Source organism: Rhincodon typus, chromosome 4 (genome assembly GCF_021869965.1).
Source record: "Rhincodon typus isolate 14 chromosome 4, sRhiTyp1.1, whole genome shotgun sequence".
Classification (NCBI taxonomy): Eukaryota; Metazoa; Chordata; class Chondrichthyes; order Orectolobiformes; family Rhincodontidae; genus Rhincodon; species Rhincodon typus.
In genome coordinates this window covers 3,326,173-3,353,942 of record NC_063335.1, presented here as the reverse complement: position 1 = coordinate 3,353,942, position 27,770 = coordinate 3,326,173, and the positions used below count along the sequence as shown (strand labels likewise).

Here is a 27,770-nt window from a genome sequence, read left to right as displayed (position 1 = left end):
ACAACAATGTGCTTTGAAATCTACATGAAGTAGACAATTTTGGACCTGGTAATGTGTAATGTGACAATGATTCAATTAAAGATCTCATTATAAAGAATCCTCTAGGTGAGAACGATATGGAATTTCCCATTCACTTTGAGAATGAGACATGTGCATAACTACTATCTTAAATTTAAATAAAGACAATTACAATGGTGTGAAGACAGAAATGCCCAAAATGGAATGGGTAAGTAAGTTGAAAGGTAAGACAGTAGATAAGCAGTGACAGACACTTAAGAAGATATTTCATAATTCTCAGTAAACAATATATTCCAATTGAGGAAGAAAGGCAACCAGAGAATGCACGGTTAATTAAAGTAGTTAAAGTTTGTATCAAATTGAAGCAAAAATCATACAATGCTGCAAAGATTAGTGACATGTTGAATATTGACAAAGTTTCAGAGACCAGAAAAGGATAAGTAAAAAGTAATAAAGAGTGGGAAATTTATGTATGATAGAAAACTAACAAGAAATATAAAAAGATAACAAAACATCTACAGGTATATAAAAAGGAGAATAACAAGGGTAGCTAAAGTAAGCATCAGTCCCATGGAGACAGGGGAATGAATAACAAGAAGCAAGGAAATGGGAGAGAATTTGAACAAGGGTTTTGATTTCTACCTTCACAGCAGAAGAGACAAAAAACATCCCAAGAATAGGGTAAAATCAAAGGGAAAGAGGGAAGGAGGAATTTAAAACAATCAACATCACTAGAGAAAAGTAATGAGAACACTAATGGAACTTAAGGCTGACAAATCCCCAAGAGCTGATGCCCTGTAATTCTTGGGTCTGAAAAGAAGTGACTGCAAAAATAATGATGCATTGACTGCAGGCTATCAAGGTTCCCTGGAATCTGGAAAGGTCCCAGTGGACTGAAAAATCCAAAATATAACACCTCTGTTAAAGAAAGGAGGGAGACAGAAAACAAGAAACTATAGGCCAGTTATCAAAGAGGTGAGAGCATGACATTTAGAAATCCATTCAACAATCAAGTTGAGGCAAATTTGTTTTGTGAAAGGGAAATCATTTTTATTGTGTTCCTTTGAGTATGTAACAGTTAGGGTGAGTAAAGTTCATGCATTGTTTTTGGATTTCCATATCGCATTTAGTGCCCCATAAAAATGTTGATGGACAAGGTAAGAGTTTATGGTGTTGGGGTCATACAGTAACAAGGATAGGAGAGTGGCCAACAAACCGGAAATCGTAGTGATAGATGAGTCATTTTTAGGTTGTCCAACTGTAACTAATGGAATGCCAGAGGGATCAGTGCTGGTGCCTCAACTATTTCTGATCTCTATGAAAGGCATTGACTGTTGTAGCCAAATTTGCTGATGAAACACAGGTAGGAAAGCAAGTTGTGAGTTGGAGACAAAGTGATAGTTAAATGAGTGGACAAAAATGTGGCAGATGGAATATAATGTAAGAAGATGTGAGGTTAAACCTCACATAGCAGGACTTTAGCAGGACTAATGGAGAAGCAGAATCGTATAAATGGAGAGAGACTGCAGAATGCTGGAGTAAAAATGAATCTAGGTGTCCTGTGCATGGGTCACAAAAGGTTAGTATGCAGGTACAGTAAGTAATTAGGAAGGTAAATACAATGTTGACCTTAATTGTAAGAGCTATAGAGTATAACAGTACAACTGCAGTCTTGCTTCAATTGTACAGGACATTACAAGTCCGTACCTACATTACTGTGTACAGTTTTGGTCACTTTACTTAAGAGACATACTTGCATTGAAAGTAGTTCAGAGAGGGCATTTGTCTTATGAGAAAAGATTGAGCAGGTTGGACCTATCATCATTAAACTTCAAATGAATGAGCAGTGATCCTATTAAAACTTAAAATTCTGAGGGGCCTTGACAGGGTACATGTGAAGTCAAAATGAGAGGGCACTACTTCTAAATAATTGATCACCTATTTGAGATAGAGGTGAAAAGACTTTTTTATAATCTCCAAGGATCATTAATGTTTGGAATTCTCTTCCCAGTGAGCAGTGGAGGCTAGATCAATAAATATATTCAAATCTGAGTTGGACAAATTGATGGGGTCAAAGGTTATGAGGAAGTCAGTCAGACAAGTAGAGTTAAGGCCACAATTAGATCAAATATGATCTTATGGAATAATGGGACAGATTCACGGGGGCAAAGGGCATACTCTTGTTCCTTCTTCTTAAATAATTACAAATATTTTCAATCACACATATAGATTCAAGGTATTTGAAAGACCCATTGTTCAAAGCTGTTAAATTGCTATCTAAGTGATTATTCTTAAAGTAATCTCACCAATTTGTTATCAAAGACCCTGCTTATCACTATAATTAAAATACACTATCCTTCAGAGATACATTGCTTACACTACACCAAATTGAAATCTTCCCAGTACATTTTCTCAGGTAATACCATCCTTCAATGATTTTATCTATAAGTTACTGCTTAATAAGCAAAAACTACTTCTGTTAGCCTTGTGATTTGACTTCACCTTGCTGGCTAGACAAGAAGACATCAATTCACTTAACTGGAATCTTTGAAGGTATCTCATTTGGGCGTCAGTAAATTAATTATATTTTTATGCTAACCAGTTATTAGAGGATGATTTAACAATCTGAATCACATACCATTCATCCCTAGACCTGTGGCATAACATAAAGCTCCAGATGATTCCTTAATACAGTCGCACGAGGGATTAAATATTTCTCAGCATTTATTTCTCAGGATAATAAAGTTCAACTAGTTTCCAAAAGTAGTTCTTGAACTGTTTTCTCTTCCATAAAAGTGACAAGCTTATCTCTTTCTTCGATCCAGTTGATCATGCTCCTTGTGGTTTCTAATAACATAGTCTCTTTTTACCTGGACAGTGAAAAGTCCCACCTCCCAAGAGGATCTCCCAGATACAACAGAGAGGGAGCTGGGACTCAGATACAAGTACTTCCTCCCCAATCCCAGCAGATCCCAGCTCAGTCTGCTTTTTGTCACTCCTTTATAGGGTGTGGGTGTTGCTGACAAAACCAGCATATGTTGCCCATCTATAATTCCCTTTGAACTGAGTTACTGGCTGGACCAAAACCCTTACTTTCACTTGCTCAGGCTGTATGTGTAACTAAAGTACGTAGAATTTCCTGTTTATGAGGTGGGAACACCTGCTCATTCACACATACATATTTAATTAAGGAATTAAAATGTGACTTGGTGATATAAAGAAGTTGGAAATCAACTTAATTAACTTCTCAGACAAAAACATTTCAGATAATGTTTCATGAACTGCTCCCAAAACATTAAAATAGACTCTCACCCTCCAACACTGAAGAAAAATTGTAAGATTATCCACTTTTACCCAAACGTAAGTTCGCAAAACCATTTTTATAATTTAGGTTGAAAATACCTAATACAGAGAAGATTTTAAAATAGTCCACTCAGCCTTTCAAGGCTGCTATGTTGTTGTGGCATCGACTCCACTTTCCTGTCTGACAACTCCCCCGCTCCCCCCACCCCGCAACCCCCAGGTCACCCTAGTCTTCCTTGGTCTATCAAAAATCTATCTCACTCAGCCTGAAATGAATTCATTGGCTTAATCTCTTCTGCTTTGTGGGTAAGAGAATTCCCCACTTTGACAACTCTCAAGGAGAAATAAAATCTCCTTATTTCTATCTGAAGGTAACTGCAATTCTGCCCTGAGAGCCCATAAACCCACACTGCCCTCTGGTGGATTTTAAATTTAATTGCGACCAATGTGAATAAAAATTCAGAGATAGCAAGAACTGTTGATGCTGGACTCAGAGACAATACAGTATAGAGCTGGATGAACACAGCAGGACAGACAGCATCAGAAGAGCAGGAAAGTTGACATTTTGGTTCGGGACCCTTCTTCAGAAATGGGGAAGGGGAAGGGAGCTCCGAAGTAAATAGAGAGAGGAGAGGTGGGGCTGGGGAAGGTAGGTGGGATAGTGATAGGTGAGTGCAGGTAGGGAGTGGTGGGGATTGGTCAGTGAGGTGGGAGGAGCCAATAAGTGGGAGAGAAGATGGACGGGTTGTGTCAGGTCAAGGAGGCGGGGATGAGAGGGAGGATTGGTCATGGGATGAGGCCGGGGATGGGGAGATTTTGAAACTGGTAAAATCCACATTTAGGCCATTGGGCTGTAGGCTCCCGAGGCAGAATATGAGGTGCTGCTCCTCCAGTTTGCGGTTGGCATCATTGTGACACTGGAAGAGGCTCAGGGCGGACATGTCATCCAGAGAGTGGGACGGGGAGTTGAAGTGGTTTGCTACTGGAAGATGTTATCATTTGTCGTGAACAGAGTGCAGGTGCTCTACAAAGTGGTCTCTGAGCCTCTGCTTGGTCTCACCGATGTAGAGGAGGCCACATTGGGAGCAGCGGATGCAATAGACCACATTAGCAGATGTGCAGGTGAACATCTGTCTGATGTGGAAAATTTTCTTGGGGCCTTGGATGGAGGCGAGGGGGGAGGTGTAGGGGCAGGTGTAGCACTTCCTGCGGTTGCAGGGAAAAGTGCCGGGGGTAGTGGGGAGTGTGGAGCGGATGAGGGAGTCACAGAGAGAGCGGTCCCGACGAAAGGCAGATAGGGGTGGGGAGGGAAATATATATCTTTAGTTCTGGGGTTGGATTGTAGATGGTGGAAGTGGCGGAGAATGATACTTTGAATCCGGAGGTTAACGGGGTGATACATGAGGACAAGGGGGATTCTGTCTTTGTTTTTGTTGCGGGGAGGGGATGTGAGGACAGAGGTGCAGGAAACGCAAGAGATGCGGTCGAAGGCATTTTCGACCACTAATGGGGGGAGAAGTTGTGGTCCTTGAAAAACGAGGACATCTGGGATGTTCAGGAGTGGAACACCCCATCTTGGGAGCAGATGCGGCAGAGGCGAAGGAATTGGGAATGAGGATAGCATTCATGCTTGAAGGTGGGTGGGAGGAGGTGTATTCTAGGTAGCTGTGGGAGTCGGTAGGCTTGAAATAGATGTCAGTTTCGAGGTAGTCACCAGAGATGGAGACAGAGAGGTCGAGGAAGGAGAGAGAGGTATCAGAGATGGTCCAGGTGAACTTAAGGTTGGGATGGAAGGTGTTAGTAAAATTGATGAACTGTTCAAGCTTCTCTTGGGAGCACGAGGAGGCGCCGACACAGTCATCAATGTAACGGAGGAAGAGGTGGGGTTTAGGGCCAGTGTAGGTACGGAAGAGGGATTGTTCCATGTAACCTACAAAGAGGCAGGCATAGCTTAGGCCCATGCGGGTCCCCATGGCCACACCCTTTGTCTGTAGGAAGTGGGAGGAATTGAAGGAGAAGTTGTTAAGGGTGAGGGTGAGTTCGGTTAAGCAGATGAGGGTGTTGGTGGAGACGGACTGGTCAGGCCTGCGGGAGAGGAAGAAGTGGACGGTTTTTAGGCCATCTGCATGAGGAATGCAGGTGTATAGGGACTGGACGTACTTAGTGAAGATGAGGTGTTGAGGTCAGGGAATTGGAAGTCTTGGAGGAAGGTTATGGTTAGGGTTAGGGTTAATTAAAATAGAAAATACTTATTATGGAAGATGGCACAGTGATATCTTGCACTCTGCAAGCCATCACTGGTAGGAATGCTACACTTTACACTTTCAAATCCACTGAAAAATACAGGCACAACAGGACAGAGAGAAAATCTTATCTAAGGTTTTGGAGTAGATCTATAGCTCGGGTGTGGGTGTTGTGGTTGGTTGGCTCGCCGAGCTGGTTTGTTGTTTCGCAGACGTTTGGTTACCATGCTTGGTAACATCCTCAGTGCAGCCTCCGATGAAGCGTCGGTGTGTTTTCCCGCCTGGCTTTTTAAACTCTGGGGTCCATTGCGATTGATTGCCTCACTTCCGGGTTTCCTCCATAGTGGAATGTATATGGGGTCGAGTTCAATGTGTTTATTAATAGCATGCTTCGTGGAGTGCCATGCTTCCAGGAATTCTCGTGCTTGTCTCTGCCTAGCCTGGCCCAGGATCTTGGTGTTGTCCCAGTCGAAGTTGTGGTTCTCCTTGTCCATGTGGATTGAGATGAGCGAGTATTGGTCATGTCTTTTTGTAGCCAGTTGGTGTTCATGTACTCTTGTTGTTAGGTTCCTTCCTGTTTGTCCGATGTAGTGTTTCTCGCAGTCTCTGCAGGGGATCTTGTAGATGACATTGGTCCTGTCCATGGCAGGGAGTGGGTCTTTAGTTTGGGTGAGCACTTGTCGTAGGGTTGATGTGGGTTTGTGTGCCACTCTGATGCCCAGTGGTCGTAGGAGTCTTGTGGTGACTTCCGACATGTTTCTGATGTAGGGTAGTGTGATGAGTGTGTCAGGGCATGTAGAATCTTTCTGATGCTGTTCGTGTAGGCATCTCCTGACCCAGTTCTTTGGATATCCATTATCCTTGAACACTTGGAAGAGGTATTCTTCTTCCTCTTGGCATAGTTCCACGTTGCTGCAGTGTGTTGTTGCCTGTTTAAATAGTGTTTGCACACAGCTTCGTTTGTGTGTGCTGGGATGGTTACTGTTGAAGTTCAGTACCTGGTCTGTGTGTGTGGCTTTTCTGTGTACTTTCGTTTGCAGTTCCCCATTTGTCTTGAACTCTACCATGAAGTCCAGGAATGGGAGTTGTTTGTTCTTCTCCTCCTCTCTGGTGAATCTTATTCCGGTGAGGGTGTTATTTATAAGTTTGTGTGTCTCTTCTAATTTGGTCCCCTTCCGCAAATCCAAACTAAACTATGGATATGCTACATGGACAACACCTTTGTCATCATTAAACGGACCAAATTAGAAGAGACACACAAACTTATAAGCAACACCATGACCGGAATAAAATTCACCAGAGAGGAGGAGAAGAACAAACAACTCCCATTCCTGGACGTCATGGTAGAGTGCAAGACAAATGGGGAACTCCAAAGGAAGTACACTGAAAAGCCACACACAGAGACCAGGTACTGAACTTCAACAGTAACCATCCCAGCACACACAAACAAAGCTGCATGCGAACACTATTTAAACAGGCAACAACACACTGCAGCAACACGGAACTACATCAAGAGGAAGAAGAACACCTCTTCCAAATGTTCAAGGATAATGGATATCCAAAGAACTGGGTCAGGAGATGCCGACATGAACAGCATCAGAAAGATTCTACATGCCCCGACACACTCATCACACTACCCTACATCAGGAACACGTCAGAACTCACCACAAGACTCCTACAACCGCTGAGCATCAGAGTGGCACACAAACCCACATCAACCCTACGACAACTGCTCACCCGAACTAAAGACCCACTCCCCGCCATGGATAGGACCAATGTCATCTACAAAATCCCCTGCAGAGACTGCGAGAAACACTACATCGGACAAACAGGAAGGAACCTAACAACAAGAGTACATGAACACTAACTGGCTACAAAAAGACACGACCAATACTCACTCATCTCAATCCACATGGACAAGGAGAACCATGACTTCGACTGGGACAACACCAAGATCCTGGGACAGGCTAGGCAGAGACAAGCACGAGAATTCCTAGAAGCATGACACTCCACGAAGCAGGCTATTAATAAACACATTGAACTCGACTCCATATACATTCCACTACGAAGGAAAACCGGAAGTGAGGCAATCCATCTCAACAGACCCCAGAGTTTAAAATCCAGGCAGAAAACACACCGACGCTTCATCGGAGGCTGCACTGAGGATGTTACCCAGCATGGTAACGAAACGTCTGAGAAAATCTTCTATTACTCTGCCCCAATCACTGTCATGATATCAATCTCTAAAACCCCTCATTCTGCACCTATGGGACAGATTTCTGTTGCCCATAAAGTGGTAACCTTGAGGAATCAAATTTAGTGCCAGTTACAACTCTGAATATGTTAGTAATGTTGATTACAACTTATGTACAGTGAAATCAGAATGTGGATGTAACACAGGCAATGAAGACATTGCAAAAATGAACTGGTTAAATGGAAAAATAATTATACACAGTGCAGGGCACTGAGAAAATCACAGCCAATGGAGAAAATATTGCACACCGAAAAACATCAATGCCTTTGGCACATATTTGCACCACCACTAAGACCACCTGTCAGAATCTTTGCATTGTTTTCCAACCTTGCTCCTATCTCAGCTCATTTACTGCTGATGTCCTCATTTGTCACCTCCCAGAGAAGGTAATTAGCCATAGTTCACTTCACTCTGTTCAAGTCATGTCATGATATAGCTTGAGGGGCACCACTCAATATGAAGCATGGGCCAAGGCAAAAAGGCAGACCTCCACCAAATATTTGTTCCCTCTAGACTTGACCATCTCTTTGAAGGTCGCAGGACATGCTGAGAGAGTAGTTGGAAAATATGTGGGATCTCGGGCTTGAAAAATGGAGGGGCTGATTACAAAAACGAGGAAGTTATGCTGAATGTGACTTAAGCATCAGAGTATTGCATCCCGTGCTGGTCACCACATGGTGAGAAGGAGATGTGCGTCCTTAGGAAGGTGTACGGGATGGGTCTAACGATGTGGATTTAAGCAGCAAAGCTGGATTGAAGAAACTGTCCTGTTCTCATTGGAAGATAGGAGATTGAGAAGGGATATGTTAGAGGCTCTCAACCTGATGACAAGTTTAGATAGGCTGGACAAAGCAAAGCTGTGTCCATTGGCTGATGCTACAAAGACAAAGGGAAATAACTTGGGTTTTTGAGCAAAACATGGTACAGCCAAGCATTGTTCATCTCTCACAAGCTACTGACTCCTTAACTTAGACAACAAGGTGCGGAGCTGGATGAACACAGCAGGCCAAGCAGCACCAGAGGAGCAGGAAAGCTGACCTTTTAGGTCTGGACCCTTCTTCAGAAATGGGGGAGGAGAAGGGGGCTCTGAAATAAATAGAGAGAGGGGGAGGCGATGATGGAAGGTGGGTAGAGGAGCAGATAGATGGAGAGAAGACGGACAGGTCAAGGAGGTGGGGATGAAGCCAGTAAAGATGAGTGTAGGTAGGGAGTTGGGATGGGGGCTGGTCAGTGAGGAGGGAGGGGCAGGTAGGTGGGAGGGAAGACGGACAGGTCAAGGAGGTGGGGACAAGATGGGCTGGTCTTGGGATGAGGTTGGGGGGCAGATTTTGAAGCTTGTGAAGTCCACATTGAGACCATTGGGCTGCAGGGTTCCCAGGTAGAATATGAGACGCTGTTCCTCCAGCCTTCAGGTGGCAGGAGGCCAAGGATGGACATGTTGTCCAAGGATTGGGAGGGGGAGTTGAAGTGGTTCGCAACTGGGAGGTGTTGTCGTTTGTCACAAACTGAGCGTAGGTGTTCCACAAAGCAGTCTCCAAGCCTCCTTAACTTCACTGCAGAGAGAACCAGACATCAAGGATCCTTGATCCTCATTGTAACAATGACAACAGAATCCAAGGTGTTGCACTACAATGTGGACAACACTGAGGCTAAAGGCAATGAGCTGCTTTGTCCCAAAGTGCAAGGGATTGTGTGACGGCCTGGCCTGCAAACATCTTCCACATTTCCTCCAAATCCTTGCAAGTGAGAATGCAAAATCTGTGTTGTTTCCACATATTTCTGGAGGTAAAATTTCATTCTTTTTATCAGGTTTTCAAGGGAGCACACGACCATTCAAGGCTGGGAGCAGTACAATAAAAAGTTCACATCTACATTCTCCATCATAATGTAGGGATCTGCTGAGAGAAGCTGCTCTCTCAGGTTACCCACTGTCCTACAGAATGCTTTCAAGGCACTTTATCAATCGCTGCACATTGTTAAATGTTGAAGGCTAACTGATGGTGTAAGAGTGCGAAGGACTGTTTCCAAAAGGTTTGGATATTTCATTATACAACACGTGGATATCATGTGCCGACTGAAACCTACAAAATAACTGAACCTTAACACCATGCCATGTTAGTGCACTGTCTCAATGATCACCACTTTCTGTTTATTGATGAGTTGGAGTTGTGAAATGTAGATGTGTGTTCTGCAAAGTGTAGTCACTGCACTCCTGAAGAGAAATAAACAGTAACATTCTTTAACACGTTATTGTGCAGTTGGGCAGTTTCCATTCATGTCCTGGTGGATGACTCTACCTGAGACTTGGAATGATCCCACTGAGCCTTGACATTCCCTTTTTCTGTTGCTGCCTTTCTGTCTGTGATAACCTCTCAGCCTCCCACAAGTTGTGACCGTAACAGTCCCAATTTAACCCAAAAGCATGGCTTTGCCTATTGCCATGCCCTGGTTGCTCATACAGTCTTTCCACATTGAGGCCAGAGTGAAAGCCCTGCCTGCCACAGCTTACCCGCTTTTCCTAATGTCTACGAGCTCACACCTTTCTATCTTAAACTGTCCCCTTTCAGCACAGTTATTCCCTCAACGACCTAGTCCAGCCCCAGATCCGCCCAGCACCATGGCACTTTTGCTGACATACTGTAATCCTCTTGTCTTGAGTTGGATGAGCCCTTTGACTGACATTGGTTCTCCCTGACCCAATTAAGGACAGAGTCTTCTTTTAGTTGAAGCACATACAGTGTGTTTGTTGGCACATGCTGTGGGTATTACACTGATGTGGCACAATGTCACACACAAACACGTCCACCTCTTTTTTCAGTGCTATCAACCATAACAAGTGCTAAAAAGCATTGCAAGCCACCGAGGTTGGCAGGCTCCAACTAAGTGCAAAGTGAGTGAACACTAAGAAAGTAAGTGAAGAAGTATGAGATGTGTTCTGCAATGATGCATGAAATTTGTGCCTGTCCGTGTGCGCAAAGCGACATGACAAAAGAGTAGAAGTGACCCTGAGCTCCAAAGTGAAGTCCCAAAAGGCTGAAATTGCTGTGTCACTCAGTTTGAAAGCAGGCATGAGGATTTGGTGCAACTGGTGCTTCAATGATGTTCACTCGTGTGGATTAAAGGTGGAAAAGGACGGTACCCACAGAACACGCTCTGACATTGTGATGAAGACAGAGTTGTCTGGAGGCCTGTGGAAGGAAGCAGGGAGCTTCTACTGTCAGGAAACTACTCTGACTTAGTGGTAGGGCTTTGGTGCTTTCTAGCTGTTTCGGGAAAAAAGAGAAAGTATAGAAATTAGGCAGATTTAACCAATAATAAGATGCAAATCAAAGTAAACATGGTAATTACCATTCATTCATGAGAGTCAAAAGTCACCATTTAAACTTTAAAGGGATAATTAGAAATCTTTTTCTTGACGTTGACGGTTTTTCCATCATTGTTGAATTTTCCAAACTCTCTCACCATTGCTTTCATCGCTCAAAAGGAGAGGAAATTTCAGCCTCTCGACTTCCAAAATAGTCAACACATATCCAGAAAATCATTTTTCTGAAGAAGGGTCTAGGCCCGAAACGTCAGCCTTCCTGCTCCTCTGATGCTGCTTGGCCTGCTGTGTTCATCCAGCTCTACACCTTGTTATCTCAGATTCTCCAGCATCTGCAGTTCCTACTATCTCTGTAACACATATCCTGTTCAGATTGTCAAGTGATTCCAGTTTAAGTTATATAGCAGCTGATGGAACTCAAACAGTTAATTGAAAATAAAACTGGAATTGAAAGCTAGTTATCAGAAATCATGACCATGAAATTGAATGTTGTAAAAACCCATCTGATTTGCAAATGTCTTTCAGAGAAAGGTGCCATCCTTACTCAGCCTAATCTATGCATTTCCCAACCCACAGCAAAATGTGACTCTTTACTGCCCTTCAGCACAAAGCCAATTAGGAATGATGGCCTTGCCAAGGATATCCAAATCCCACAAACTAATAAATTAAGAAAAAGAAATAGCATAGTATAAGACTCTTCACAAAATCTACAAAGGAAGAGCTGGCTATTAAACAAGAAACAAAAAAATTATGAAGGTAGTGGAACCAAAGAACATTTTGAAGCAATAGAATGATGTGAGGTCTTCAAGGGAGAGAGGTATAAAAGCCTGAATATGACAAGAGAATGTCAGGATGCATAAGCACAGAAACTGAAAGATGGTGGATACAATGATGCAATGAGCTCTAAAGAGGGAAAGGAACAATCCAGAATGAAAGTTTAGTCGGAGATCAGTTCTTGAGAAGGGGAACCAAGGCCACAGTCAGGTTAAAAGGAAGTGATATTTTGAAAATGATTTTCTGCGACACATGTAAATTTCACAAAGTCATCGTGGTGGTGTATCCAATTTTTAAATGCCAGGAGACCAAAGCTGCTGATTTCTACTTTTGTTATAATGTTTAAAAGGCAATGACGTTGATCCAATGAAAAGCATTTTGATAAATCAGTTTCCGAGGTTTTGAAGTATAAATTGGACTTTCCACTTTTCAGTTGGATGATACTTTGATAAACTCCAAAGAGGGGGTGAGGAAATCAAACTAAAGAAAGGAAAATTAAGCAATATATGAAAAGACAAATGTAGGCAGTTTGAGAAGCAAGTTATCATTTCAATTTCAAAGGACATTCAGCAGAGCAAATTTCATTGACGTATATTCACCTCCCACAGCCGTGGCTTGTGACTACTCTTGTTAGGGGGCCTGCTGTAATGGTATGCCACACTAGTCAGTTTTGTGTGATCTCCACACAACCATTCTGCAGTATCCATCATACCCACTATGTCTAGATTAGCACCTCTTTCTCCTGCACTCTACCACTTAGAAGAGATCGCTACAGCCTTTCAGTTCTGACCAAATGAGCAAAATATGGACATGAGATAGTAGGAACTGCAGATGCTGGAGAATCCGAGACAACAAGGTGCAGGGCTGGATGAACACAGCAGGCCAAGCAGCATCGTAGGAGCAGAGATCTTTTCTGGTTGTCACTAGTAAGAGTAGATGGTGTCACACCGGAACATGTACTTGATCTTGTCTTTTTTACTCTTGCAATTTCATTTGTCTTCTGATGAGCACATGGAATTTTTAGCATACATCTTAACATGTATATTTTGAAAGCTTCTATTTTGTTCAACAGTTCTTTACTTATTGTCCATGCCTCTGAAGTATACATGAACATGATTAAATATAGCATCTTTTGTCCTTTTTCCTTTGTTCCAAACTTGAGCTTTTTTGTGGTCAATACATCCTTCATCTTCACAAAATTACTTCTGGCCATCTCTAGCCTTCTAATTTCTGTGTCATATCTGCCATCATCTGTTGTCATTTGTCCTAAATAGACAAAATGGTCAACACGTTCTTGTGCAACACCATCCACTTCAATCTTCTCTATTTTCTTCTGATGTATTCCTGATAACTGGCATCGCTTTTGTCTTTTGATGTTCATATTCAATCCATATTTTAAAATACGGAATTTTACGTGATCTATTATGTTTTGTGAGGCCTCTTATGACTGCAAATAATACTGTGTTGTCCGCATACCTCAAATTTACTATGCTCTTGTCTTTAACGTTTACCCTTGGAAATACATCCAACAATGAGAATATTTGTTCTGTGTACAAACTAAATAATTTTGACTACAAGTACACAGCCTTGTTACATACCTCTCTTCACTTAACACATAGCTGATTGTCCCTTTTCTAGTCTGATGCTCACTATGGGAATACTTCTGCTTATTTCTGAATATTTAATGAAGGTTACAATAACTATTCCCTTCACTCCTGCTAATCCAGGACTAAATCCAGACTGCATTTCCAGTTTCTGCTTTGAAAGTATTGCTATTGTCTCTAATTATGAATTTCATAACAAAGGAGACACACGCTGGTGTGACAAAATTGGAAAGAAAATAAAGAATGCTTGCAGGGAGGCGAAAAAGAAAAGGTATAATGGGATGTAAGAAAACATATCGAAGCTGGAAAAATATCACAAAATGAGAGTTCCACACATGAAGGTGAAATCTTTGACAGATAGAAAGAAATAGATAACAACAGATACTGGGTGCATAAAAGACAAAGATGATAGAATATTGTTTTGTTAGAGATGGCGTAGCAAAATAATGGACAGAACGTATAAGTGATTTAGAGTCATGGAGTCATTGAGTTGTACAACATGAAAACAGACCCTTCGGTCCAACTTTTCCATGTCGATCACATATCCTACATTAATAGGGTCCTATTTGATAGCATTTTGCCCATATTCCTCCAATCCTATCCTGTTCATATACCCATCCAGATGCCTTTTAAATATTGTAATTGTACCACCCTCCACCACTTCCTCTGGCAGCTCATTCCATACACGCATCACCCTCTGTGTGAAAAAGTTGCCCCGCAGGTCCCTTTCCCCTCTCACCTTAAACTTCTGCTCCTCTAATTTTGGACTCCCCTACCGTGGGATTTGTATGATGATACACACTGATGGAGTCCTTGAGATAGATATTGAGGGAAACGATGGATGAAACATTATCATATCAGAAGTTTAAAAATTTTGAAGTTGATAAGTATGGGTAAATCTCCAGGCATAGATGAAATAACAACAGAACATCTAAAAGGTCCTGGAGAAATAGAATTCGAAGTAATGCCAGAAAGTGATGTTCAACCAAATAGCCACGGATACACTTTAAGTGATTGTGACATTCATTATTTATTAAGTTACCAAAAAACCCAAAGCATGAATGTGCAATCATTTCAGAACATTCATCAAAAGAACAAAAATTAAGAACAAAAAATATTGTACTCACGTGCAAATCTTTGAACTGGTCGTGGATTTCGATCAGTCTTTTCATTAGCAACTGAGAAAAAAATTTACAAAGAAATTCTTAGCAAGTTCTTTATTTAGCCACTCATTCACAAATTTTACACAGAGTTTCAGAGGAGCAATTTTATTTAGTTATCAGCCTTTGGCTTTAAAACACAAATGATTAACAAATGTGTTTCAGTACTGAAGACTAAAATCAAGCATTCACACACTTTTACTTTCATATTTGAGATCACAGAATCACTAAATAGCAATGTTGCAGGAAGAGCTATTCAGCCCATAGTGCCTGCACTGGTTCTATTACCTACTACCAATCTCCTGCCTTTTTCCCATATCTGTACACAACATTTCATTCCAAACAATCATCCAGTGCCCCCTTTGAATATCTCAATTGAACATGCTTCCACCACATTTCCATTAGGATTTCACCCAGGGTCATTTCAGCTTGTCACCTCAGTAAAGGCTTGGTCCAAACAGGAACAGAACTCCGAAGGGGAGGAGATGAGTATTCAACCAAGTCTGGCATCAGGGATCCTATAAGAACTAACAAGAATGAGGGGACAACTATCTGTTGGTTTGAATCAAGCAGAGCACAAAGGAAGATGGTTGTGGTCTTTAAGGTTCTGCCATCTCAGGTCTAGGACATTACTGGAGGGCACCCTCCAGGTGGCGTCCAAGGCCCAACTATCTAAAGCAAGGGGTATAAGGGGAAATAGGGCCCAAGGCAGGCATATGGAGTTAGGCCACAGATCAACTATGATCTTATTGAATGGAAGAGCAGGCTCAAGGGGCTGAATGGCCTACTCCTGTTCCTATGTTCCTATGTCAAAGCATTGATGATTATCTTTCAAAATGCTACAGATTTTGCAGTGATCCCTTTAGATGGGAAGTTAGCAAATGCCATCCCACTACTTAAGAAAGAAGGGAGAAAATAAACAGGGAACTAAGACTTGTTAGTTTTACATCAATAGGAGGAAAAGTGCTAGAATCTAATACAGTAAACTTTATTTTAACTATGAACAGCATTCTCAATAAAATGGCAAAAATTATATACCTGAAATACCAGATATGTACAGAATTATCGCAATCTCCACAATATCCAAGTAGTCAGCTGAAAGCGCAATTGAGAAGGCTCTCTGCAGGTAAGTTGTATTTCAGGCAAAGTTGCCAAATTATTTAAGTGACTTATGCTGTAAATAAAGTATAACAGTGATGTGTATACCCCTGCCTTATGTTGCTACTACTTAGTGTAAGTTTTTACATTGATTATGTGGACCTCTAGATTATCTGGAATATTTGGTCAACTGGCACACTCCTGGGTCCCATAGGTGGTGGTTAATAAAACGTTTGTTGTATAAGGATGGGATAACTGAATACTTGGATAATAGTGACCTGAATGGGCAAAGTCAGGATGGATTTGCAAATGGGAAATAGTGTTTGATAAGCTTAGAGCGTTTTCAGAATCTTACTAAAATAATTAATAAAGGGAATTCAGTGGATATGGTAATGTTGAATTTTCAAAGGCTTTTGTTGAAGACCCTCATTGGAGGTTGGTTCAAAAGATTAAAGCACATGGGATAGGAAATAATGTGCAAGGAAAAAGGATTGGCTAATGGGCAGAAAATAGAATAGAAATGAATTGGTCATCCTCACCTTTAGTATTTAGAATCAGTACTCAGAATCTGTACTTAGTACCCAACTGTTCACAATATAGGAATGATTTGGATGTGGAGACCAGTTGTAATTTTTCCAAGTTCCTGGATGACACGAAGCTAAATGGGAATGTGTGTTGTGAGAAAGATGTAATGCAGTCAAACATTTGCAAGGAAGCCCCCTGCTGATTACCACATAACATCATCCCTCAGCTGATGAATCAGTACTCCTACATGTTGAATAACACTTGGTGGAAGTACGGAGGGTGGCAAGAGCACAGAATGCTCTCTAGCTGGAGGTTTTCAATATCCATCGCTAAGAGTGACTTGGCAGGAGCACTACTGATCGAGCTGGTTGAGTCCCAAAGGAACAGCTATTAGACTGGCAGGTAGAACCAAGAATGAAAAATATACTTGACCTTTTTTTTTTCTTTATTCGTTCACTGGATGAGGGTGTCACTGATTTATTGCCCATTTATTGCAGCATTTATTGCCCATCCATAATTACCCAGAGGGCAATTTAGAGTCAACTACATTGCTGTGGGTCTGGAGTCATATGTAGGCCAGGCCAGGTAAGGATGGCGGTTTCCTTCCCTAAAGGACATTAGTGAACCAGATGGGTTTTTCTGACATAACAAGGTGTAGAGCTGGATTTTCTGACAATGGGTTCATGGTCATCATTAGATTCTTAATTCCAGATTTTCTTAAACTGAATTCAAATTCCACCATCTGCTGTGGTGGGATTCGAACACGGGTCCCCAGAACATTATCTGGGTCTCTGGATTAACAGTCCAGCAATAATACAACGAGGTCATTGCCTCCCCCTGTATAGTCCTCATCCTTACCAATCTGCTGGCTACAGATGCATCTGTCCATGACAGTACTGGTAAGAGTGACCACCACACAGTTCCTGTGGAACTAAGTCCTACTGTCGCTTTGAGAATCCCATCATGTTGTCAGACACTGTCACCATGCAAAATGGGAAAAAAAATCAAACAGGTCTAGCAACTCACTGAGGCACTGTGAGCTTTCAGTAGCAGCAGATTTGTACTCCAACATAATATGCAACCTACTGGCCCAGCATATTACCCACTGTCCCATTACCATCAAGCCTGGTTCAATGGAAAGCACAGGAGAGCTTCTAGGAGCAGCACCAGTCATACCTAAAAATGAGGTGTCAACCTGGTGAGGCTACAAAGCACTATTTGTGAACCAAACAGCATAAGTAGCAAGTCAAAGAGAGAGTTCCAATTTCGTGACTTATGGATGAGATCCAAGCTCTGTAGTCCTGCCTTTTCCACTGATACAGTAATAGAGTTTTTAAAACACGGAAAATAACTTTGACCTCTCATATCCATTGCCAGTGATCAAGCATCAAATTCGTTATCAAATTCACCAAAGACCCTCTGATAAGCACCTTCCAAACCCATGTTACTTCTATTTAGAAGGATAAGGGCAGCAGATACAGGGGAACACTGCCAAAGTCAAGTTCCCCTCCAAGCCACTCATCATCCTGACTTGGAAACATATCATCATTCCTTCATTGTCCCTGGGTCAAAATCCTGGAATTCCCTCCTTAATGGCATTGTGAGTCAATCCACAGCAGATGGACTGCAGCAGTTCAAGAAGGCAGCTCACCCCCACCTTCTCAAGGGCAAGTTTAATTTCTGTGGACATTGGAGTTCATCTAAGAAAAATTAAGAAACAGTGAAATTCACAGCTGACCGTGGAGAAACCTGTGTGGGGAGCAGCTAAGTGGCTTTTTAAAGTGTAACCTTACTGTTTTTTTTTGTAAATCTACAATAGTGAGTACAGTGGGTTCCTTTTTGATTATATGTTTTATTGAGATCTATCTCTCGATTCAAGTTTTAAAAATATATAACATAGGTACTAAGTTAGCTTGGAGCAGTGTTTTTAGAGCAGTAAGACTGTACTATTTTCTGGGTCTGTAGATAGTTAAGGTACAAAGATGGCCTTTAGTAGAATGATGTGTTCTTCCTTTTGGATGTGGGAGATTAGGGAGAATTTCCATGTTCCTGATGTGTGTTTGGAAGTGTGTTTGGTTGCAAATCCTATTGGATCGCATGGATTGGTTGGAGCGGCAGTTAGAGGCAATGAGGAATTTACAGGAGCTAGGAGGCGTGATGGGTAGCAGTTGCAGGGAAGGAGATAAACCAAAGCTACAGTCAGGTAGATGGGTTACCTCCAGGAAAGGTAGGAGAGGGAGGCAGGTAGTGCAGGAGTCTTCTGTGGTATCCCTATCTCAAACAAGTACATTGTTTTCAAAAATGTGGGATGTGAAGGACTCTCAAGGAAATGTAGCACTGACAGCCAGGTTTCTGGTACCGAGACTGGCTCTAATGTAACGAAGAGTACGTTAGGTTCCAAGCAGTTGATTGTGATAGGGGTCTGTCTAGTCAGAGGTACAGACAGACATTTCTGCGGGTGACAGCGAGACATCAGGATGGTGTGTTGCCTCCCTAGTGCCAGGATCATGGATATCTCGGAGAGGGTGCAGAATATTCTCAAGAGAGAGGGACCAGTGGGAGATTGTTGTATATGTTGGAACTAATGACATACGAAGAGAAAAGGATGAGATTCTGAGGAGAAGAATATAGGAAGTTAGGCAGGAATTTAAAAAGGAGACCCTCAAGGGTAGCAAAATCTGGATTATTCCCAGTGCAGAGAGCTAGTGAGGGTAGCAATAGGAGGACAGAGCCACAGATGAATGTGTGGCTGAGGAGCTGGTGCAGGGGAATATGATTCACAGTTTTGGACCATTGGAATATGTTCTGGTGTAGAAGCGACATGTATAAGAAGGATGGATTGCACCTGAATTGGAAGGAGACAAATGTACTGGCTGAAGATTTGCTACAACTGCTCAGGAAGATTAAACTAGTAAGTGGGTGGGGCAGGGGAGGTGGGACACAAGGAGATAGTGAGGAAAGAGATCAGTCTGAGACTGGTACAGTTGGGAAAAGGAGCAAGTCAAACAGTCAGGACAGGCAAGAATATAGTAGAGTATGAGGTAGGTCTGATAAACAGCATTTATTTCAATGCAAGAGGCCTAACAGGTAAAGCAGATGAACTCAGGGCATGGCTGGGAACATGGGACTGGGATATCATAGCAATTACAGAGGCGTGGCGAAGGAAGGAGTGGGACTGGCAGCTTGGTGTTCCCGGGTATAAATGCTATAGGAAGGATAGAAAGGGGGGAAGAGAGGAGGGGAAGTAGCATTTTTGATTAGGGATAACATTACAGCTATACTTAGGGAGGATATTCCTGGGAATACGTCTGGGGAAGATATACGGGTGGAACTGAGAAATAAGAAAGGGATGATCACCTCATTGGGATTGTACTATAGATCCTCCAATAGTCAGCGGGAAATCGAGAAAGAATTTGAAAAGAGATCTCAGTTATCTGTGAGAATAATACGGTGATAAGGATAGGGGATTTTAACTTTTCCAATATAGACTGGGACTGCCATGGTGTTAAGGGCTTAGATGGACAGGAATTTGTTAAGTGTGTTCAAGAAAATTTTCCGATTCAGCATGTGGCTGTACCTACTAGAGAAGGTGCAAAGCCTGACCTACTCTTGGGAAATAAGGCAGGGCAGGTGACTGGGGTGTCAGTGGGGGAGCACTTTGGGATCAGTGACCATAATTCTATTAGTTTTAAAATAGTGATGGAAAAGGATAGACCGGATCTAAAAGTTAAAGTTTCTTAATTGGAGGAAGGCCAATTTTGATATTACTCAAGAACTGCAAAAGTTGATTGGGAGCAGATGTTTGCAGGTAAAGGGACAGCTGGAAAATGGGAAGCCTTCAAAAATGAGAATACAAGAGGCCAGGGACAGTATGTTCTTGTTAGGGTGAAGGGCAAGGCTGGCAGATATAGGGAATGCTGGATGGCTAGAAAAATTGAGATTTTGGTCAAGATAAAGAAGGAAGCATATGTCAGGTATACATAGCAGAGATCAAGTGAATCCCTGGAAGAGTATAAAGGCAGTAGGAGTACACTTAAGAGGGAAATCAGGAGGGAAAACAGGAGACATGAGATAGCCTTGGCAAATAGGGTTAAGGAGAATCCAAAGGGATTCTACAAACACATTAAGGACAAAAGGGTAACTAGGGAAAGATTAGGCCCCCTTAGAGATCGGCAAGGCTGCCTATGTGTGGAACCACAGGACATGGGGGAAGAAACTAAATGAGTATTTTGCATCAGAGTTTACAGTGGAGAAGGATATGGAAGATATAGACCATGGGAAAATAGATAACAATATCTTGAAAAATATCTATATTACAGAGGAGGTGGTGCTGGTTGGCTTAAAATGCATAAAGGTGGATAAATCCCTGGGACCTGTTCAGGTGTGCCCTGGAACTCTGTAGGAAGCTAGGGAAGTGATTGCTGGGCCCTTGCTGAGATATCTGTATCATTGATAGCCACAGGTGAGGTGTTGGAAGACTGGAGGTTGGCTATCGTGGTGCCACTATTTAAGAAAGGTGGTAAGGAAAAGCCAGGGAACCGCACACCGGTGATCCTGAGATCGGTGTCAATACAGTGTGGAGCTGGAGGAACATAGCATCAGAGGAGCAAGAAAGTCAACATTTCGGGTTTACACCCTTCATCGGGACTATTTCCGAGCCTGAGATCGGTGGTGGGCAAGTTGATGGAAGGAATCTTGAGGGACAGGATTTACATGTATTTGGAAAGGCAAGGACTGATTAGGGATAGTCAACATGGCTTTGTACATGGGAAATCGTGTCTCACTAGCTTAATTGAGTTTTTGAAGAAGTAACAAAGAGGGAAGGGCGGTGGACATGATCTATATGGATTTCAGTCAGGCATTCAATAAGGTTCCTCATGGTAGACTGGTTAGCAATGTTCGATCACATGGACTACAGGGAGAACTAGCCATTTGGATACAGAACTGGCTCGAAAGTAGACGACAGAGGGTGGTGGTGGAGGGTTGCTTTTTAGACAGTAGGCCTGTTACCAGCGGTGTGCCACAAGGATCGATGCTGGGTCCACTGCTTTTTGTCACTTATATATATGATTTAGATGTGAATATAGGAGGTATAGTTCGTAAGTTTGCAAATCCCCAAATTGGAGGTTGTAGTGGACCACAAAGAAGGTTACCTCAGAGTACGAAGGAACCTTGATCAGATGGGCCAATAGGCCGAGGAGTGGCAGATGGAGTTTAATTTAGATAAATGTGAGGTGCTGCATTTTGGAAAGACAAATCAGGGTGGGACTTATACACTTAATGGTAAGGTGGGGAGTGTTGCTGAACAAAGAGACCTTGGAATGCAGATTCATAGTTCCTTGAAAATGGATTCACAGGTAGATAGGATACTGAAGAAGGCTCTTGGTATGCTTGCCTTTATTGGTCAGTGCATTGACTATAGGAGTTGGGAGGTCATGTTGCAGTTATACAGGACATTGGTTAGGCCACGTTTGGAATACTGTGTTCAATTCTGGTCTCCATGCTACAGGAAAGAAATGTTAAACTTGAAAGGGTTCAGAAACGATTTACAAGGATTGTGCTAGGGTTGGACGGTTTGAGCTATAGTGAGAGGCTGAATATGCTACAGCTTATCTCCCTGGAGAGTCGGAGGCTGAGGAGTGACTTTTTAGAGGTTTATAAAATTGATATAAAAATGATAGGGCGAATAGCCAAGGTCTTTTTCCCAGGGTAGGAGAGTCCAAAACTACAGGAGATAAGCTTAAGGTGAGAGGGGAAAACTTTAAAAAGGACCTTAGGGGCAACCTCTCATGCAGAGGGTCGTGTGTATATTAAACAAGCTGCTAGATGTGGTGGTGGAGTTGGATACAATTGCAACATTTAGAAGGCTTGGATGGGTACATGAATAGGAAAGGTTTAGAGTGATATGGGCCAAATGCTGGCAAATGAGACTAGATAAATTTAGGATATCTGGTCAGTATGAACGAATTGGACAGAAGGGTCTGTTTCCGCGCTGTATATCTCTACAACTCTATGGATCTAAGTATTTGTAGTAGATTTCAGGGAGCTAGGAAGGAGATTGGAAAACAGGACCTCTAAAGCAGCAATCTCAGAATTACTACCAGTGCCACATGCTAGTGAGCATAGAAATAGGAAATGTCAGTCAACAGGTAGCTGGAAAACTGGTGTAGAAGGGATGGCATCAATTTCTAAGGAATTAGCACCAATTCTTAGGCAGGTAATGCCAGAACTGCTGAGCATTTCTAATATTTTCGGTTTTCTTTTACTTCCACATTTCCAGCATATATTCCCCTTTATTTCCAAGATTTTGGTCAATGATAAATGCAGAATACTAATGGTGAGGGATTCTGTGGTGATAATGCCTTTATTAGTCATGGGAAGGAAATCAGACTCTCTCTTGTTGGAAATGGTCATTGCCAGTTACAAATGTCACTTCCCACTTATCAGCTCAAGCCTGGAGCTCTTCCAACATATGAACACATCAATATGTGAGAAATTGTAAACGGAAGTGAACACTGTACAATTAGTGAGCACCCCTATTTCTCAGCTTATGATGAAGGAAGATCATTGACGAAGAAGTGTACTTACAATAGAGAATTAAAAGCATCTTTAAAATTAAAAGGCACAGGTAGGCCATATTTCAGTGGAAGAGCATTTGGGAGCAGTGCTAATAAGGTTGTCAACTTCAGGTTAATTATGAGAAATGTATCATAAACTACTGTCAGTCATTACATACCTCAACACAATAGAGTGTAAAAATGTGAAAACAAAGTCCAAATTCACACTTTTTCTCTCAAGCTTCCTTTATCTACTTCATACCATATTTCATCTTATTCAAATATCAAATCTCAAAATGTTATTTTCTCAAAGAAATCAGTCTCATTTGTATTTGGGTAAGGAACCCTCTTCTGAGGATCAAAACAGCTTTGCATTCCAAACCCTCTTTTGTCAGATATTAACTGGATTGCAGATGTCAAAATTAATACAAAAAGTTAGAAATGAGGATTAAAAGCTTTTAAATCGTCTACTTACAACTGGATTAAGACTCCACTGCTTCACTTATCCCTTCATGGGTCTTTAAGGCTGGGTATGTCAGATCCACAAATCACATCATTAGCTGTGCCCTCCACAATATTAGTTACGGCCCCAAAATGATTGTCATAGAATCAGAGTTATACAGCATAGATGCAGACCCTTTGATCCAACTCATGCATGTCGATCAGATATCCTAAACTGACCTAGTCTTATTTGCCAGCATTTGGCCCATGTCCCTCTAAACCGTACCTATTCATATACCCATCCAGATGCCTTTTAAATGTTTTAATTGTACCCACCTCCACTGCCTCCTCTGACAGCTCGTTCCATATATGCACCACCTCTGTGTGAAAAAGTTGCCTCTCAGGTCCCTTTTAAATCTTCCCCTCTCACCTTAAACCTATCCTCTCTAGTTTTAGACTCCCCCACCCTGGGGAAAAGACCTTAGCTACTCAGCCTCTCCATGCCCCTCATGATTTTATAAACCTCTATAAGGTCACCCCTCAGCCTCTCATGCTCCAGGTAAAATAGCCCCAGCCTAATCAGCCTCTCCCTGTAGCTCAAAACCCTCCAACCCCAGCAACATCCTTGTGAATCTTTTCTGAACTCTTTCGAGTTAGCAACATCTTTCCTATAGCTGGGAGACCAGAATTGAATGCAGTATTAATCAGAGAAAAAAGTATCCTCAGGGGCCTGTGTCCAGATGAGTTTTCACATGTGGCTAAATTCTGTCTTATCGTTTTTCTAGGTATCAATGGCCTTCTATCATAAAGGTTAAATTGTGGTGGGAATCATTATAATATTGTTATAAATCCATCCATTTCAATTGCACCATTATAGTTAATGCAAAGTTCGTGGCCAGAATACATTTTTACCAGGTTGTGAAAGCTACTGGCAGAGTAACATACCAGAACGCATTCATTCTGTATAGTTTGGATTGCAATGAAGATATATTCTTGGTTGCATTTTCTTGCATTTTTTAAATTACAATGAATCTGTTTATATTTAGTGACCTCAAATTTATGCTGGGGACTGCATTTATCCTGTGTCAGATATATATTTCCTACTAACTCCATTGGTGTCAGATAGGATAAAGGCAATTGCTGAGATGAGTAAGAGGTTAGAGAGTTTCAGTCCTGGAAAGGTATGAGGTAGGTGGGAGGCTGTGAGGATGCAGAAAGCATAAAAGGCACATAAAGCAACATATTAGAAGGAACAAAACAAAAATAGTTCAGAGGTCTACTGACAACAACGACATTTAGAAAGTTGATCTCTGATTATTGGCCATCAACTCCAAGACAATCACAGAGTGCATGAAACTGAACATTTATTCAATTCTGGTGAGTTAGATGCCACCTGTAACTATAGAGAATTTTTGCTTTTGAATTTAAAAGAAATTGCAATTTGGGAATTAATAACAGGATTGAATAGGATTTTTTTTACGAAACATGCAGCCAATATGTACTTAGGGTTTCAAGGCTGAATGGTGGATGGCTTTGCTCAATACCATTGCAATTATTGAATTATGCAATTGCAAAATCCCTCTCATCTCTTGCAAAATACAGACAATTTCATACACCAACACAAAGATCCAAAGCTAAGTTTATTTGAAAATACATTTCAAAAGCTCTGCAAAACATTTATTTTCCCTCGTAGCTATGCTATATAAATAATTGATTTTATTTTCCTTCTTCACAGCCTTGAAAGCCCCAAACTAATTTGAACCTCTTTGCACTACACCTTTCAGATCTGAGGAACTGGATTCTGGAGTGGAATGTCTGCAGGGGTTTCCATGGGAACACACGGAGAAACAGCAGGATTTAATGTAATAGAAAAGCTGCAGTTAAAGGTTTTTGGCTTTAGGCCATTTTGATTTTGTTCCCATGGATTTTCTTTTTGCAAGAACACCAAGGCCCAATTGATAATCAAACATTGTTGATGAGGTTTCCTATTTAATTAATTTGCTCAATGGATAAAATATTGCATTTAATTCATTGACATGCAATGCTGAGGATTAATTAAAAAATACAAATAAAATGATAGATTGATGGTGATTCATCCCTTTCCCTGGTGTAAAGTATTATGCATGCGGCTTGAATAATCCATCTCAAAATTTATATTTACAACATTATACATCAGTAAATTATTTAAATCACATTTATCAAACTCCATTCTATGTTCATTCATTTATCCACCTGCCCAACATAATCTTGAGTGTTCAAAGTGTGGAGCTGGATGAACACAGCAGGCCAGGCAGCATCAGAGGAGCAGGAAGGCTGACGTTTTGGGTCTGGACCCTTCTTCAGAAAGAAATCTGGAGAAGGGTACAGGCCCGAAACATCAGCTTTCCTGCTCCCCTGACGCTGCCTGGCCTGCTGTGTTAATCCAGCTCCACACCTTGTTATCTCAGACTCCAGCATCGGCAGTTCCTACTATCTCTGATAATCTTGAGTGTTCCTTCCTGCAGTTTCTTCCTGCAAACACTAATCCTGCATGTGAATTTCAAAGCTTCACTTTGTCCCAGATCTTCCAAACTCTGAATCACAGACAATGGACATAAAACCCAAGATATGTATGAAGACCCATGGAAACCCTGACATGTTACCATACATGGGAATTATTGGGAAGTTTGACCTTCTAATGGATAATTCTGCAACCTGTCACCTTCCAGAAAGTCACCTCCTCTGAGCAAGAATCACAGGTGTGATAGTTAGCCAGGAAATGGTGAACAAATTAGAACCTAGTCTAATTCCTCATTAACTAACCACCTCCCTCCCAAAAATATCACACTGACCACCCACTCCCAACTCTATCTTTACCTGTCCAACTTCCCTCCCTGACCACCAACTACTCTCTAGAACCCGTAATCCCTCCCTGACCCAATCCAACTAGCCATCCCACACATGCTAAACCTTCAAAAATCTGAGTACCTCCTACTCACTCGCTCCCCACCCTACCAACCTGCCACTCTGACCATGCCACCTCACTAAACTATAACTTCACTCACCTACCTCTTCACCCAACCTGTCACTCTATAACCTCACCCACCTGTCACATCACCCATTAACACATTGTCTATCTGTCACTTGTCCACCTTTCATCCTAATGTCTGACCATCCTGCTAACCTATAACTTCACCCACTTACCTCATCCACCCACCTATCTTCCCCTTTCACTCATTTATCTATTCACAGTCACTAACGTTCATACTGGACCTTTAAACATACAATGCAGCAGCTAAAACTATAAAAAGGGAGTGGCTCCCCCGATGCTATAGCACTGCAATGGAGCTCTTCAATGAAAACTACGCTCCACATTTCTGGAGAAGCTGGGCTCAGAAAAACAATATCAAATGTAGAACAATATCAGGGCAGGAAACCTGCAAGAGGGAGCAATCCGTAATGATTGCCACTCCACCTCACAGAAGATCCAGACCTTTGTGTAAAAAAAGGTTTTCTAAGTTATGATCCTAAATCTCTTAGATTTAATATTATGTTGATGGTACCTTACCCTGGACACCTAAACTACTGAAGACAATCTCTTTCTATATGCCCTATTCTATTGTACATACACCATTTATTAAATTGGGATGAAAGAAGATTAACAATACTAGAGTTTTTTTTCTCATTGCTAAATGAATATTAATAATTATAGGTTAGAAATTACCATAACTGTTGACATTGTATAAACAATGGTCCAGGGCAGCACGGTGGCTCAGTGGTTAGCACTGCTACCTGACAGCACCGGGGACCCGGGTTCAATCCCAGCCTCAGGCAACTGTCTGTGTGGTGTTTGCACATTCTCCCTGTGCCTGTGCAGGTTTCTTCCAGGTGCTGGTTTCCTCCCACAGTCCAAAGATATGCAGGTTAGGTGGATTAGCCATGGGAAATTGCCCATAGTGTCAATGGATGTGCATGCTACTTGGGTTAGTCAAGAGAAATGCAGGGTTACAGGGATAATGTAGCAGGTGAGTTTGGGTAGGATGGTCTTTAGGGAAAAAATAATATAAACAATGGTCTGGATTCTGCAGCGTTAACAATGACAAAACTACAAGAGTTCACCAGCATTATGCCTATTGAACAGGTAGTGACATATACCATTAAACATCTCTGCATCCTTCCCACCCAGCTTGTGTAGTCTCCAAACTTGGAGATATCACATTTAGTTCCGTCAATCTAAATCATTGATATCCATTACCCTTGTGGGGACCAAGTGACCTCTGGGAGTGATGGTGTCCTGTATTCTGTTTATCTGATGATATAACTTCTTCCTCCTCAGCTGCCTGCGAGGAAGCTTGGGTGTACATGTTTGTGGTTGCAATGACAGTACCACTTATTCACTAGAATCATAGATTCCCTACAGTACCCATCGAGTTTGCACAACGTTCTGAAGAGCATCTCACCCACATCCAGACACCACCCCCACGCACACCCC

General features: G+C 41.9%; 1 protein-coding gene across 1 annotated transcript in view; it reads right to left on the bottom strand.

Annotated features, from left to right (window-relative positions):
- Positions 1-27,770, bottom strand: part of LOC109916548 (dual specificity Calcium/calmodulin-dependent 3',5'-cyclic nucleotide phosphodiesterase 1C-like) — a 613,873-nt gene that overhangs the window by 533,319 nt on the left and 52,784 nt on the right. Inside the window, exon 2 of the mRNA XM_048595622.1 lies at positions 14,646-14,696. Within this exon, the coding sequence (XP_048451579.1) occupies positions 14,646-14,696 (51 nt within the window). The remainder of the gene's footprint in view (positions 1-14,645; positions 14,697-27,770) is intronic.